Source organism: Solanum dulcamara, chromosome 11 (genome assembly GCF_947179165.1).
Source record: "Solanum dulcamara chromosome 11, daSolDulc1.2, whole genome shotgun sequence".
NCBI lineage: Eukaryota > Viridiplantae > Streptophyta > Magnoliopsida > Solanales > Solanaceae > Solanum > Solanum dulcamara.
Window position 1 is genome coordinate 21,360,545 of NC_077247.1, and position 17,175 is coordinate 21,377,719.

At 31.9% G+C, this 17,175-nt stretch overlaps 1 protein-coding gene and 1 pseudogene across 1 annotated transcript; one reads left to right on the forward strand and one right to left on the reverse strand.

Moving 5' to 3' along the window:
* The first annotated feature begins 5,869 nt into the window (after positions 1 to 5,869).
* LOC129872448 (uncharacterized) lies at positions 5,870 to 6,396 on the forward strand (annotated as a pseudogene).
* Positions 6,397 to 13,782: 7,386 nt separating this feature from the next.
* Positions 13,783 to 15,581, reverse strand: LOC129874527 (berberine bridge enzyme-like 21). The gene has a single exon (XM_055949822.1). The coding sequence runs from the start codon at positions 15,499 to 15,501 to the stop codon at positions 13,858 to 13,860; it is 1,644 nt and encodes a 547-aa protein (XP_055805797.1). The 5' UTR covers positions 15,502 to 15,581; the 3' UTR covers positions 13,783 to 13,857.
* Positions 15,582 to 17,175: the final 1,594 nt, after the last annotated feature.

The following is a 17,175-nucleotide window of genomic DNA, read 5'->3' on the forward strand; positions in this document are numbered from 1 at the left end:
TTGGCAAATAAGGGAACATGTACCGCATAGCAAATAAATCACATAGTAAGAAGAGAAATTAATAGTACAAATGTGACCTAATATGCACGGGACCTCTTTTATGCCAAAGGTGGGCCTAAATGCCAAATAACGAGATTTATGACAGGTTGATCCAAGCCATTAACTTGAGATAATTTGAGTTTGGAAGACAAAAGACCCAATTTTCATTAAACAACAATAAAAGGGTACAATAACAACAAAATACATGGAAAGATGACAAAAAATAGAAACCACTCAAGACTTGGCCTAATTCTTGCTCTCAATCAAAATGGTGGAGTGGATGAGGATGATGCTCCAACACTGTTAGGCCCTGATCTCGCGTTATTCAGAATCTGCATTATATTTGCCATTTGAGCCCACATTTCTGGTGTAACTATTTTGGTTCCAAGATGACAGTGTCATATCCAAATCGTCGCCCTAATATCCTCAAAGCCTTGTTCACCTTCTGGGCTTATGCTATTGCGATCTTCTCGAAGCCATGCCTGATATTCTAGAGTTCTTCTTGCTGGTCCATCTCCTACCTCCAGCATGATGATATTATCCCATTCATGAAGAATCTTATCAACTCTAGGGACTTTAAAGTCTGATTCGAAGGAAATTTCAGAAGATTTCATATTTGCTTGTAGAGGAATCATTTGTGCTTGACCGAACTGTTGAAGCACGCGTATTGGGGCATATGGCTGGAGACCTTCCAATCCAATGAGCTCGATGTAGTAAAACCCTCTACACCTTATGAAGGCAATATGACATGAGAGTAGTGGGTATTTCCATTGAATTTGGTCACTAGTGCGGGAAATCAAGAATTCGTACCAATCATTAGTACCAACTGGAGACACAAACTTTTTCATCCTATCATAAAAACTGTTATTATGACTTGTATTACTAAAACATATGTCTACCATGTCATCACGTTGGTAAAAATATTCCATCGCCCACATTTGCAAAAGAAGATTGCAACCTTCAAAGAAGCTTGTTTCTCTTTTTTTACAGTTTCTGAGGGCTCGAAGTATTTCAGCCAAAATCATAGGAACCAATGTGATTTCCTTTCCGTCGACTCCTTTGAAAAGTGCTTTAGCCACATAACATATACAAGTGCTAATCTTCCCATGTTCTCGTGGAAATACCAAGGTTCCTAGTAAAGCCACAGCAAATGCAATAGGACGGTTAACTTGCCAATGGGTAGAGGTGCAAGAGAATTTTTTTCTGAATAACTTGTAACTGTCCGAACATCCATACCGCCCATATAAGTAATCCAAGGAAACCCAATTATGTTTGAAACACCCGAGTTCCCTAGTGTTTTTCAATCCTAAGTATCGAAGAAATTTCTTCCCTGATTGACCGTGTGGGATAATTTGACTTCTTCCTCGATACTTCAAACTAGTGAAATAGTAGATTTCCTCCAATGTAGGTGTTAACTCAAAGTCTTTGAATGCGAACACAACACGATCTGGATCCCAAAATGGAAGTAATGCGCTAACCACATGATTATACGGGGAGACCTTGAATAGCATAGGGAGGAAGCCTATTTTTTTTGTAATTGCTGATTTCTCGATGGGGCTAAAATTTTCCCACCAATTTTCCCACCATTTCTTCAATTTGTATGGGACACCCTCGACCATCCTAATTTTGGGTATTTGGGGAGTTGAATCCATCCTACAATACAAATTAATAAAAATAAGGACACATTTTCCAAACTCATTATGTCAAAATTGGCTTGGATCGGTCTATCATTATCACGTTCCATAAAATATGCCTATTGGTCGTTGGGTCATGAAACCCGTCGACGTATGGGTGGTTTCTTAAATGTGGAATTGACACCTTGGGTCAATCCACCTAAGGCGTATGCATGCATGACTTAGATCGAAGGGAAGCACAACTCTATCTTATGTTTTTTCTAAGATTTGGCTTACTAGACAAAAGGTTCCTGAGTGGACAACTCGAGTGAGAAGGCTACGCGGCCACACGGAAAAAGATCCGGACACCCCGCGCATATGCCAACTCTCCTAAATTTTGGGATTTTTGAAAAAACTTTGTGGGTGCGCAAAACACATCTCACGTGTACGTGTGATAGTGTCAATTTTCCAGAATTGGAGGAGGTATGAACGGAATGACAGTTTATATAAAGAAGTAACAAATATTCAAATATATAAAGCAAAAAAATAATTGCAAACATACAATTAATATCAAGCAATAGCAAATAAATAATCATAAAATAAATCATCAAACAATTAAAAAAAACTAAAAAATATAAAGAAATTCAAATTATTAACCTAAGTCTGTTATGGTTTAGAACCTACAGTCCCCAGCGGAGTCGTCAAGCTATTATACCCTATTTTAACTTGAGGTCAAACGGTGTACAACATATTGATGATTCCTAAATTATTTAATTTTAAGGAGTCGCCACCTAATTATTTAAGGTAAATTAGGATACCTAGATAATTAATTAATTTAATATTAAAAATAAACTCCAATTAGTGGTCTACTTAACTTATGTGATTCTAGGTAAGGGTTCTAGTTATCCTAAAGGGAATGGGTTAAGCATCCTTTAAGATTCGTTAAAAAATGATTACCGGCCAAACTTAGGTTAAATAATTAAACTAGAAAAAGGTTGCTCAAAAGTTTGAAAACAAAGCTAAATAAATAAAAAAAGATTCTCGAACTTGAAATTAATATACGAATATTGTTTTACGCAAAAATAAGTGTGTTTTAAATAAAATGATTTTACTAGTAGCCTGGCCCTAAAATATTGGTCCCTTTTATATATAAAAATGGAAGGTTGTCATTATAATGACCTATTTTAATTAGAGGTATCCAAACCCAAACAATGTATTCAATGTTAACTATTGCATTCAAGAGTGAGAACATATTCAAATCATATATGAAAGTTTAATATGTAATAGCAATAATAATACTAATAGTAGTAGTAGTAGTAGTAATAATAATAATAAGAATAACAATAATAATAATAATAATACCAATAAAGATAATAACAATAATATAACAATAAAATAATAATAGCCATAATAATAATAAAAGTGATAAAAATAATGATAATAATAATAAAATAATATTGATAATGATAATAACAATAATAATAATAATAATAATAATAATAATAACAACAACAACAACAATAATAGAGATAATAATATTAATAATGGTAGTAAATATTATTATTATTATTATTATTATTAATAATAATAATAATAATAATAATAATAATAATAATAATAATAATAATAATAGTAACACTAAATAATACTAATAATGAAAATAATAATAATAATAATAATAATAACAGTAAATAAAAATATTAATGATAATAATGATAAAGAAAATAATACTAATACTAATAATAATAATAATAATAATAACACTAACAGTAAATAAATATACTAATAATAATGAAAATAATAATAATAATAATACTAACAGTAAAATAAAAATACAACTCCAACTACTAATAATGTTAATAATAAAAATAATAATAATAATACTAATATTAATAACGGTAATAAAATATGTATACTAATAATAATAATATTAATAATGGTAAAAAAATATGTATACTAATAATAATAATATTAATAACAAAAATAATAATAATAAATATAATAATAACGGTAAATAAAATATACTAATAATAATGATATTAATAATAACGAAAATACTAATAATAACAGTAAATAAATATACTACTACTACTACTAATAATAATAATAATAAAACAGTATAAAATAAATAAAAAATAACAACAATAATGATAAAAATAGTAGCAGCGATAATAACGACAATAACAATAATAATAATAATAAACAAAAAGAATGCTGAAAATATAAGCAAGCGGAATTGGGTCTGAGTGAGATCATCTTGTTTTGTTTGCTATTCGAGAGGTCTAAGATATCGGTTTCAGGTGAGGAAAGTGATGATTTTATCGAGTCTTAAGGACTCGAATTTCTTAAAGTCCCAAATCAAGACTCCATTTTTGCTCCCAAAGTGTTCATGCAAATAAAAAAAATGACGAAATTAGCAAGATAATATTTTAGGACAACATTTTTTATCATAATGACAACGGAAAATAAAAGAAAAACGGAGTAAATATTACCTGTTGCTGGACAGTGAACGGAGATGACTTGGTCACGAATCTACCCTCGTTCTTCAAGTAAAATTCGATATAGTAGGAAAAAAAATTCTAAAGTTTTTTTCAGAGAAATTCAAAATTATAGCCTAAGGATTTTATTTTGTTTTTGTCTGTCTTTTTTTTTTTGCTAGTTCGCATTTTTGTAAGTCCCCCTTTTGTTCTGTCTAATCCCTCTATTTATAGGGATATGGAGAATAAGCAAATGACAGAAAAAAAGGCGAAAAATATAAAATAATGCAGAGTGGCAGAAAATATAAAATTATACGAAATGGACGGAATATTAAAATAATACGGAATGAGGCGGATTATTAAAATAATACGGAATGAATATTATAATATTATTATTTTGAATAAGTTGGCCGATGAATACATATATGTAATGGGTAAATAGTATTATTTGGGATATAAAGGGAAACACGCATGAAAGATATGTTGGATGAATAAAATTATTATTATAATAATGAATGTTATATAAAATAATATATATATATATATATATATATATATATATATATATATATTTCCTTTATTTTATTATTAGTTATACTTTTTTTTTGAAAGAAGACAAAGTGTACATTAAATATATATGGGGAGATGGGAGGGGACTTGTTAATTAAAAAATCTTTTCTGGAAAAAGAAAATGGGGATGGGAAGGGGCATGCGCGGATATATATATATATATATATATATATATATATATATATATATATATATATAGAAAGATGCATGGAACTTTTTTTTTCTGAAATAGTTTCGATTAGGGGGGGGCGTGCATATATATATATATATATATTCTTGAAAAGAGATATAAGTATTATGTTTCTTATTATTTTATTTTTTTTGAAAAATAAAAGTAAATTTATAAAGTGTAGAAATTTGAGAAATTATTTAATGATTTTTGTGCGTAGTATATAGATATAATGTGATGTGAAAATTGGGCGAAAAGTTTATATATTATTTGCATGTTGTACTATTAATGGAAGAATTAAAAATGTTGTTAATATAAAATTAATTATATGTTATTTAAGGGAAGAAATGAAAACGTAAAATTAATTAATGAATTTGATTATAAGACGAATTAATATCAATTAATTAACGAATTTCTTAACTTCTAACAAAAAAACAAAATAATTAAACTTCATTGTAACTAATTAATAATTTATGAAATATTTAATAATAATAAATAAGTAATCTTTTTATAAGTCAATTTTAAATATTACTAAAAGATAATAACTATATAACAAAAATGCATATGTTATGAAGATGACACAATTATTTAAAATACACTTGAAAATATGCATGATTTTATAAAAGCTAATCATTTTAATTTGTTTAAAATTGAAGAAGACTAGAATTAAAATAATTAAACTTGAAATGTGAGTCTATTAATTAAGTCAAGCTAATTAACGAAATATTTAGTTTAAAAATAAAAAATCTTTTTTGACATAATTTTCGAATATATAATAAAAATATTAATGTTCAAGAATTACTTTATATATATATATATATATATATATAAATTATTTTAAAGTGATAATATATATGCATAAATTATTTATTATTTTTTTAAATAAAAAATTACGTTATGGATGGTCAAAATTGGGTGTCAACAGAGAGCATTGAGAAATATTCTGCCTACATGTGAGAGACTTTCTAAGAAATATGTGTAGCTGGTTTAATCTACCCTCGATGTTTGCAATCATTGAAAACTGTAAAACATTGTTTGGTAGATTGTCATTTTGCAAAACAATGTTGGATTCAATCAAATTTTGATTGGCATGATGTACTAGAATATTTTATGGCGTGGGTTGAAGATCAAAGAAAGAGCAACTCAAAAATAAAAATGGAGGAAGTAGTCATGATTTTGTAGAGTCTGTGGAAAGTCGAAAATAATTTACATTGGAATGATAAATAAAGTGTGCATGTTGCCACTTTGTACCTTGCGAAAAAGGAGCGGGAAGAATGGAGGAGTGCCAATTTGGAAGCCGAGGTGCCTGTTGTTGCCACAAATATGATTACTAAATGGGAACGATCTTTGCTTGACACAGTTAAATGTAATACTGATGCCACTTACGATATTCATACCGATTTGTGGGGGATAGGCATGGTGCTACGTGATCACTTGGTCAATTTATTGTTGAAAAATTATATTTCTTGACCGTGTTGCTAGCCCATTGTTGGCTGAGATCATAGAGGTGCGTGATGCTTTTCTCTGACTAAAGGAATAATTCAGCAAAATGAGGCTGGTTGTAGAAACTGATAATCTACTTGTGAAGCAAGCTCTGGAAAAAAAATTGGTGAACTACTCTTAATTTGATTCTTTAGTTTTTGATTGTAAAACTCTTACCAAAGAGTTACCTTTTTTTTTCTTTATCGGCTATTAAGAAATTAGCGAATCAGGTTGCTCATTGTCTTGCTAGAGCATCTATTTCTATGTCTGGTTCGATGAACAACAACAACAACAAACCCAGTATAATCCCATAATGTGGGGTCTGGGGAGGGTAGAGTGTACGCAGACCTAACCCCCACCTTGAAAGGTAGGGAGGCTATTTCCGAAAGACCCTCGGCTTTAAGAGAGGACAAGATAAAAGGTCAGATAGGGGCAAACATATAGAAAACAAGATGAAAATAGGAATAGCACAAGGGAAAGTTGTGGTAGAGTGGTACGGGAAGAAAGAGGCATAACTACAATAAATAAATAAATAAATAAATAAGATAAGACAGTCAAAGTACAACGGCGCCACAACTATAAACAGCAATACAATGCAGAAATCAAAAGGCAATAAACAATGAGCATAACTACAACTACTATGGTGCAAAAGATGAATCACTTAGCCTTTAATCCTAATTTGAGTCCTCCAGAAAGGAAATTATAGTGCGCTAATGCGCCTACTAATAGGGTAGGATAACGCGACTATGTACTAACCTTCTATCCGAATGCGAGTCCTCCACACACTCTTATCTAAGGTCATGTCCTCGGTAAGCTGTAACTGCGCCATGTCTTGTCTAATCACCTCTCCCCAATATTTCTTCGGCCTACCCCTACCTCTTCTGAAGCCATCCATGGCCAACCTCTCACACCTCCTCACTGGGGCATCTGTGTCTCTCCTCTTCACATGCCCAAACCACCTAAGTCACATTTCCCGCATCTTGTCTTCCACTGAGGCCACTCCTACCTTATCCCGAATAGCCTCGTTTCTAATCCTGTCGCTCCTGGTATGCCCACACATCCATCTCAACATTTTCATCTCGGCTACTTTCATCTTTTGGACGTGAGAGACCTTAATTGGCCAACACTCTGCCCCATATAACATAGCCGGTCTAACAACCACTTTGTAGAACTTGCCCTTAAGTTGTGGTGGCACCTTCTTGTCACAGAGCACCCCGGAAGCGATCCTCTATTTCATCCACCCTTCCCCAATATGATATGTGACATCATCGTCAATCTCCCCGCTGCCTTGCATGATAGACCCCAGGTACTTGAAATTATCTTTCTTTTGGATGGACTGGTCACCAAGCATAACTTCCGCGCCAACCTCATGGGGTGTCTCACTGAACTTGCGCTCTAAGTACTCTGTCTTGGTCCTACTCAGCTTAAACCCTTTAGACTCTAAGGTGTGTCTCCAATCCTCCAGCTTAGCGTTAACTCTGCTATGGATCTCATCGATCGGGACTATATCATTCGCAAAAAGCATACACCATGGCACCTCACCTTGAATTTGTTGCGTCAATGCATCCATCACCAAGGCAAATAAAAACGGACTAAGGGTTGATCCTTGATGTAACCCCATCACAACTGGGAAGTGCTCTGAGTCTCCTCCTACTGTCCTTACCCTGGTTTTGGCGCCCTCATACATATCCTTGATCACTCTAATGTACGCCGCCGGTACACCTTTAGCCTCCAAACATCTCCATAGTATTCCTCGTGGAACTTTATCGTAAGCCTTTTCTAGATCAATGAATACCATATGCAAGTCTCTCTTTCTCTCCCTATACTGCTCCACCAGTCTCCTCATAAGATGGATAGCTTCAGTAGTTGAGCGTCCCGGCATAAATCCAAACTGGTTCTCTGAAATAGACACGCCTCTCCTAACCCTCATCTCCACCACTCTTTTCCACACTTTCATAGTATGGCTTAGAAGCTTGATACCCCTATAGTTGTTGCAACTCTGGATATCTCCCTTGTTTTTGTATAGAGGGATTATTACGCTCGACCTCCATTCTTCGGGCATCGTTGCTGTCCTAAAGATGACATTAAATAACCTAGTCAGCCACTCCAAACCTACCTGGCTCGTGCTCTTCCAAAATTTACCAGGGATCTCGTCAGGTCCGGTTGCTCTTTCCCAGTGCATTCGACGCACAACACCCTTAAGCTCTTCGACCGAAATACTCCTGCAACACTCACCAACGCGACGCCTCCCTGTATGTTCCAAATCTCCCAACATAATCTCTCTGTCTCCTTCTTCATTCAAGAGTTTCTGGAAGTACGACTGCCATCTCTGTTTAATGAGGGTCTCTTCTACCAATACTTTTCCATGTTCGTCCTTAATTCACTTCACTTGATCCACATCGCGTGCCCTTCGCTCCCGCATCCTGGCTAGCTTGAACAATTTCCTATCCCCGCCTTTTTCTTCTAGTTCAGCATAAAGGCGTTCAAAAGCTGCCGTTTTTTCCGTCGAGACTGCTGACTTCGCCTCCTTCCTCGCTATCTTATAAAGTTCCCTATTCTTCCACTTCTCCACCTCATCCTTGCTTTCTATCAGCTTTGCATACACTATCTTCTTCGCTTCCACCTTCTGTTGCACTTCTCCATTCCACCACCAGTCCCCTCGGTGTCGGCCACGGCTACCTGTCGAGACTCCCAACACTTCCCTTGCTACAATCCTAATACAACTAGCCGTCCTATCCCACATAGTGTTCGCATCCCCACTACTATCCTAGGCCCCCATATCCTTCAATTTCTCCCCCATATCCAGGGCGCTAGTTGTGGTCAAACTCCCCCATCTGATCCTAGATCGGTCATCCCCGATCCTCTTCTTCCTCGTCATCTTGATCCCTAAATCCATCACCAAGAGCTTATGTCGGGTCGTAAGGTTGTTGATCGGAATGATCTTACAGTCTTTGCACAGACCTTTATCATCCTTCCTAAGGAGTAAAAAGTCTATCTGGGTCTTAGCCACCGCACTTTGGAAGGTTATCAAGTGATCCTCCTTTTTAGGGAAACTCGAATTGGCTATCATCAACCCAAAAGCTCTTGCAAAATCCAACAATGAGACTCCTCCTCCATTTCTGACCCCGAAGCCGAAGCCTTCATGCACATCATCATACCCTCCCGAAGTAGACCCGATGTGCCCATTGAAATCCCCTCTCATAAAAAGCTTCTCAGTAGACGGTATGCCTCCCACTAACTCGTCCAAATCCTCCCAAAAATGCCTCTTATCCTCCTCGTTTAAGCCTGCTTGCGGCGCATAAGCGCTAATAATGTTCAACGTGTTCCCTTCAACGACCACCTTAATCGACATCATCCTATCATTGTATCTCCTAACCTCCACCACCTGATCCCTTAAGTTACTGTCTACTAAAATGCCTACCCCATTCCTATTCTTCGATCTACCAGAGAACCAAAGCTTATACTCGTCTACCTCCTTAGCTTTAGAACCTACCCATTTGGTCTCTTGTACACACGCTATATTAATCTTTCTCTTCTTTAAGATCTTAACTAGCTCTATGGATTTTCCCGTCAACGTCCCAATGTTCCAAGAGCCTATTCTTATTCTAGACGCTCTTTTAACCCACTTACCCCTCCTAACCCTCGTCCCCATCCCCGTTCCCGTCCCTGTCCCTGAGTGAGAACATGACCCTAGTCTACCATCACTATCCAAAGCCACGAAAACGTGTATGAACTAATAAATTATTTGAAGGTTTAAAGTTAGCAAAATGTAACTACAATTGTATGAGTAAGGAATAAATAGGAGAAGATATGGGAACCAGAGGTACCAACTCCAGTTGAAATAAACCTGATTTCCAAGGTGATGTTCACAACGATTTTTGAGTTGTGCGGGTAGCAGATCTTGGGTTGAACAAATTCTTGGGCCAAGCACCCAAAAATGATTGCATTTAATGAAGCAGTATTTCGTTGAGGAATTTCGTCGAACACCTTCAAAGCACCAATAAGGTAACCCTGCAAAGAAGATAAGAAAACAAGAGAAAAGAGAAATACCTACAAAATGTTTCTCTAATGAAACAATATATATGTAAAAGATAAATTTGCTAAACAATAGATAGGAGATGCAAGCAAAGATGGAGAAACTTCAGGATAACATGAATAACACAATGCAGCAAAATGGGGTATACAATCTGTGTCCCTCCTCAAAGATCGAAACTGTACAAATCAAAAGAGAAGATGGAATTGTTGTTTTTGAAGAAATATAGTCCAGACCAAAGAGTATATGTATTATCAATTTACATCTCTTACTATTCTACTCAATTTGTAGATGGTTAGACCCTTCATCTCTCATTACCGATGTACTCGTTTTTTATTTGAACAATACATTATGAAAGTCCCATTTTAAAAGAAAATGTATTATATTCACTTGAAAAAAGATCAAGAAAATTTTATAAATTAATGAAATATTCACAAAGAGATCAAGATGTAGCCAGACTCTTCTTGACAACCAAATACTATAAGAAGATCCACAAAATCTTATCATCGAGATCAAATAAATCTTAAGTAGGTCCAAATCATCCTAAGTTCAATAAATATGCTACTAACAACCCTTGAATCTTGGAGAAAATTTGCAGAGAACAATCAAGGGAGGAATAGAATTGTACAGACATTATTCATTAATAAAATATTTCTTGTTTCTTTAATTTTTTATTTATGATTGAAGTTTATTTTTCATCACTTTAAAATTTGTTGCAAATGATTGTGTTTAATCAATTGATGGTTATTTTACGGTGTGGGTGAATTTGATAAATAGTAAAACGAGAGCAAATTTTACTTGCCAAATATAGGTGGGAACTAAATGATTGCCAAAAGAAGAAAACTACTACATTTTTTTTTATTTCTGAAGTTACTTTGTGAGATGTTATATATGGTTTTAAAAATAAAAAAAACACGTCTACGGCAGTTGGCAAGTTGGGATTTGGGTTCAATTTCCATTATTGTTTTCCTTTTTTTCCCAAGTCAATTGATATAATTGTATATATTTAGATGGTTTGTTTGACATATATATATATATATTTAGATGGTTTGTTTGACATATATATATATATATATATATATATATATATATATATATATATATATATATATATATATTTCTTGGGCAACCAAAAATAGAATTATTGTATAGTGCATTACAAGAAAGTAAAAAATAATTTAATACATCTATAAATAAAACAATCTCGTTCCTCTGAATATTTACAAATCCTTTTTCTTTATAAAAATACTTAACGGATTTATAACTAATGTTATTTAAATTTTATATTTTTTTATTTCAGTTGTTGAAACTAATATGCTTTCTTTTGATTTTTTTGAATGTTGATGTATTTAGTATAATTCATGACTATGTTGGTGAAAATAATTTACTTACTTTTCACCTTGTCTTTCTTCTGCCGGATACCAAATTTATCTAAAAAAAATTGATGAGAGCATTTTAGATATCAAGAAATCAAGACACATCATAAAATATATATATTAGAAATTGTTAACAGAAATTCAAGAAATCAAGTCACATCATGAAAAAAAATATTGAGAGATTGTCAACAAAAATTCAAGTAATCAAGACACATCATAAAAGATGTATATTGAAAAATTATCAAGTAAAATACTTTTTGTTTGATATGCACAGATAGAGGTAATGAATTAAACTTTTTTCTTGATTTCTTGAAGTAGTTTACTCTTCCCCCATAAATCATGCATCTATGGGAGCTACAATAATTAATCAAACTTTTGTCTTCAATGAAAAATCATTCGCCTTTTTTACCTTTAAAAATAGATTTTACACTTAGACAAAATAATCATTCAATTATTTTTTTAATTTTAGAAATTGAAAATCCATTAAAAGTTAATATTTGAATTGTGTACCTAAAAATTAAGACTTTAAAATTAGTTTTAAAATTCTTAAATAAATTACTAAAAAGTCAATTATTTAGAATACAAGTAAAATTATCCTCACATATTTGAAATTTATTGTTTTGCTTTTTTTTTTCTTGAAAGAAGGATACTAACATGAGTTAGTATAAACAGAAAACAATACCTTAAATAATTGTATTACGATCGAATAGCAGTCTTCAACTTGTCATAGTTAAAATCTTTGTATAATTACCCAAGTATAAGTATAATAATTATTTGAGAACAAAAAAATTCACATTTATGTCGATTATAAAATCTTTTTGTAAATGATAAAAAGTTCAATTAATATTTATAAAAATAAAGAATTTTTATTTAGTTATTATCCTAATATTTAGGACTCTAAGATTAATTGAAATCATAATTATTAAATCTTAACTTATTCAGTTATTTATAACCTGGAAGAAGTCATAATATTTAAGAACTTTTAAATCAACTAAAATTATATTGGTTATATAGAAAGGAACTTTAAACTAATTGAAATTTTGTCAACATAATTTCTAACTTTGGTACTGATACACAACAAAATTTTGACTTTTGTTCATATCTAATTTTTGACATTATATATATATATATATATATATATATATATATATATATATATATATATATATATATATAAGTAACTCTTAATTAATACCAACATAATTTTGACTTTTGATATCAATGACGTAATTTTGTTCACTATATTTAATTTTACTCATTAATTATTAGTGTAATGATGATTACATTTTTATCTTAAACAATTTTATGTTATTTTTTAAAAGATTCATACTTGATAAAATTAAGTACACGTAAGAACTTATTCTTCTTATATACATTTATTATCAATTAAAGCGATATACGCGTGCAAAACACACGTATATTTAACTAGCTATTTTAAAAGCATGAAATCTTTGAAAATATTTTTTTGAACTTTTTACCCTTTATTAGAAGATTCTATAATAGATAAAATTATCATTTATAATTTTTCTCAAATTATTATCTAATTATGTTTATAATATTCAAAATTAAGGAGTCCTAAAATATATGATAAGAGAAAAATATATTTTAAAAATTAAGAATTTCTAAAATTAATAATTAAAAAATCCTAAGAATATGATAACAGAAAAAATTAAGAAGTCTTAATAAATGATGGAAGAGAAAAATATATGATAGAGATATTAGGAAAATTAATAATTAAGGAGTCTTAAAATATTGGTAAGAGGGAAATATATTTTAAAAATTAAGGTGTCCTAAAATATATAGTATGAGAAAAATATATGATAAGTGTTAAAATTAGCAGCACAAGGTTTAATTTATTCTTTTTTGGTAACAAACAAACAAACAATTTTTTGATATGCATTTATTATTAATTAACGGTATACACAAACAACTAGTAATATTAAATGGGGATCCACATAGTATAATAATAGTAAATAAATAAAAAGGCAAGAAGAAAATATTTAGCATACACAAATGCAAAACGCAAGAGAGAAGTAAGGAATTTGATTAATAAGTAAATACTCATAAGATAAAAGTAGAAATTAATGATGACCTAAGATTAGAACATGTTCCTCTGCATCCTTTGAGTAGGAATACTCTGCTCATTTCTGAAGAAATTGTGTGGATCTACCATTGATTTTACTTTGACCAACCTATCAAAATTGTTGTTGAAATACTTGGTCCCATATACCCTCCCTTGTTCTAAACTGTGTGGACCTTGATCATTTGTACCAATATCAAGATCCCTGTAATTCAAATAGGCTTGTCTGGGATTGTTTGAAACATATGGGGTCATGAAGCTGTATAAATCTCTTATCTGTGTAAGGTAATCTTTTTGTGCTTCTAATCCTTGTTCATGCCAATTAACTGAGTACTGAATCTTGAAAAGTATCCCTGCCCTGTGAGGAAATGGAGTATCTCCCTCTGGAATTTCAGCCATTCTACCTCCATAAGGATTGAAAACTAGTCCTGTTTTTCCCAAAGAAATCATCTTCTGGAAAATTGATTCCAACCCATCTCTAGGAATTACTTTTTTTACGTAATCCGATTTTCTTTTCAAGAAATTTAATGGATCCCCTTTTCTGTTCAACAAGGCGTCTGGCTTTGTCGTGTTGTCGAAATTTCCCCAATACAGGACTGAATCAATCCAACTCATTTCCAAACAATCTTGCTTTGTTAATCCCAAAGCAGGGAATTCTTTGGTTATGAGAGACATTAATCTACTAGAATCACCTAGGAAAAAGGCTATGAACGTTGCTCGTATCGACTTATTGTTCTTTGCACCCTTAGACTTGGACTTCACTGTGATGGGTTGTATAAGTAGCCTCATGAAGAGATCATTGTCAATTTTGTTAGCAACCTTCTGCCACTGAACAACAGCGTCGGTAGCATTCTCTTCTATAAACCTTTCAACTCTGAAATAAGTGACAGTTTGTGGGACCTGAACAAGTTGGATTTTAAACGCTAAAATGACACCAAAACTCGCACCACCACCCCCTTTAATTGCCCAAAATAAATCTTCACCCATGGCTTTACGGTCCAAAATTTTACCATTAACATCCACTAATCGAGCATCCAATACATTATCAACAGTAAGTCCAAACTTACGAATCATATTCCCATAACCACCACCACTAATATGCCCACCAACACCAACAGTAGGACAAACACCCGCAGGAAAACCAAGAATTTTACTTTTTGTCCAAATGTTGTAATAAAGTTCCCCTAAAGTAGCTCCTGCTTGTACCCAAGCTGTTTTGTCATTTGTAGCAATGGAAATTGATCGTAAATTAAACATATCAAGCATAATAAAAGGGACATCAGAGATATACGAAATCCCCTCATAATCATGGCCACCACTGCGGATTTTAAGCTGTAAGTCCGTCTCTTTAGTACAAAGAACGATCCCGGATACATGAGATTCAACCCTAGGAGTGACGATGATGACCGGTTTAGAAGTTGTGGAGGAGTTAAAAAAACGGCCGTTTCGGATATAGGCTTGCAAAATGGGGTTAAAAGAGGGGTTGTTGGGGGAATACACGATTTTCGAGATTTCTGATTCTGGAATTGAGTTGCTTGTGAGGCAATTCAAAAAAGTGTCATACACAGAAGAAGAAGAAGCAGCATGACAAGATAAGGTATTCAATGTTAAAAGGACGAGAAAATGAAGAAGAAGAAGAACAAAAACAAAACAAGTAGACATGATTGATGATTTCTTCTTTCTTGTTTTTTTTTTCACTTGCTTTTGGTAGCTTTTGGGTTGGTGGCTAAAAGGGCATGGTTTTATATATAGTGATAAATGGAAATAAATAAGAGAGAATCAATGTTCAAGTTTCTATTCACACACATGGTTTGCGGTTTCTTTGCATGATGAGTTAATTCCAATAGTACCCTTAATCTTTTGTTGATCATAACGTTGATAAACTTATTTTTAAAATGACAAATAATTTGTATTTAACTAATATTTTTGACTAACAATTTGTATCTGAGCAAAATTTTTTTAAAAGAGCCTCTAACATTTTGTTTGGACAAATTTTTAAAATATCTTATATCAAAAGTCATTTGTGTAATAATTACAAAAAAAAATACATAAATAATTTATGTTTGACCAATAAATTTACAAAATACTTTTAAATAGTAATTGATGTTTGACAAAAAATTTAAAAGTACTTGTAAGTGTATTTTTCTCAAGAATATTTTTTCAAAGAATTAATACTTTTGGCCTCCCAATACTATAGTGTGTTTTCTCAAGAGTGCTTTTAAAATTTTTTTTTTAAAAAAAACAGTACTATTTTTAGCTTTTATTGTTGCTCAAAATACTTATTTTCTCCTAAAATTTTGATCAAATACTTACTATTTAAAAATAAATATTTTAAACTTCGCAAAAATTTAATCAAAGCTAAAAGAGTCTTAACTCAAATTTATTAATCTTATGAGTTTCCAGCCCATGACTTTTAAGGTTGATATATTATTATTATTATTTTCTAATTTTAGTAAACAAATCATTATTTTCTTAGTTTGCAACCATGTCTTCTCAGGCCAAAATTAAACAATAAATTGTTCTCTTTTTGGTAGAAAACAACAAATCATCATATATAATAATCATATATCTAAGAGTACTATACTATACTACTATATTATAAGTGGAAAGTATCCAAATTAAAAGTTAAACGATGCTATTGCCTTTCTATTAAACACTAATATTATAATATGTATGGACAAAAAACTAAATGCATATTAATTATAATGAATATATCATATTCTGTTAAACACTAATGTTATAGGGGTAATATTTATAAAAATATAAATACACGACTTGTAATAATCACTATCACATTTTGTATGTGTAATCATTTACAATTTATTAAATATAAATTTGTAGAATGGTTCAATTTATATTAAATTCAAGATATATTAGTCCAAATAAATATTTTGGATTAATAAAATTGGGTCAATTATTTAAGCCCAATAAATGTGGATTTAATTAAAAATCTAAATCTATTGATTTGAGCTATAAAGATGACTCCACTTTGTTAAGCCCATTATCATCTCATCCTAGAGGCCCATTTTCATGCCACATGACAAAGTTATGTGGTAATCCAAGTCAGAATTAAATAAGCCACTAGAATTATGCCATGTGTCAAAGTTAGGTGGCAATCCAAGTCAAATTAGATAAGTCACTAAAATCATGTCACCTGTCAAAGTTATGTGGCAATCTAAGTCAAACTAATGATGCCACTAGAACAATGCCACGTGTCTATGTGACATGTTCTGACCAATCAAATTAAAACTCTTCAACAAAGAAATCTGATTGGTCAGTTCAAACCAACCAATCAAATCATACCCTCATACCACTCCCTACAACTATAAATAGGGG

What these genes read in the sequence shown, in the direction of transcription:
- LOC129874527 (XM_055949822.1), bottom strand. Translation starts at nt 15,501, where the DNA reads ATGTCTACTTGTTTTGTTTTTGTTCTTCTTCTTCTTCATTTTCTCGTC.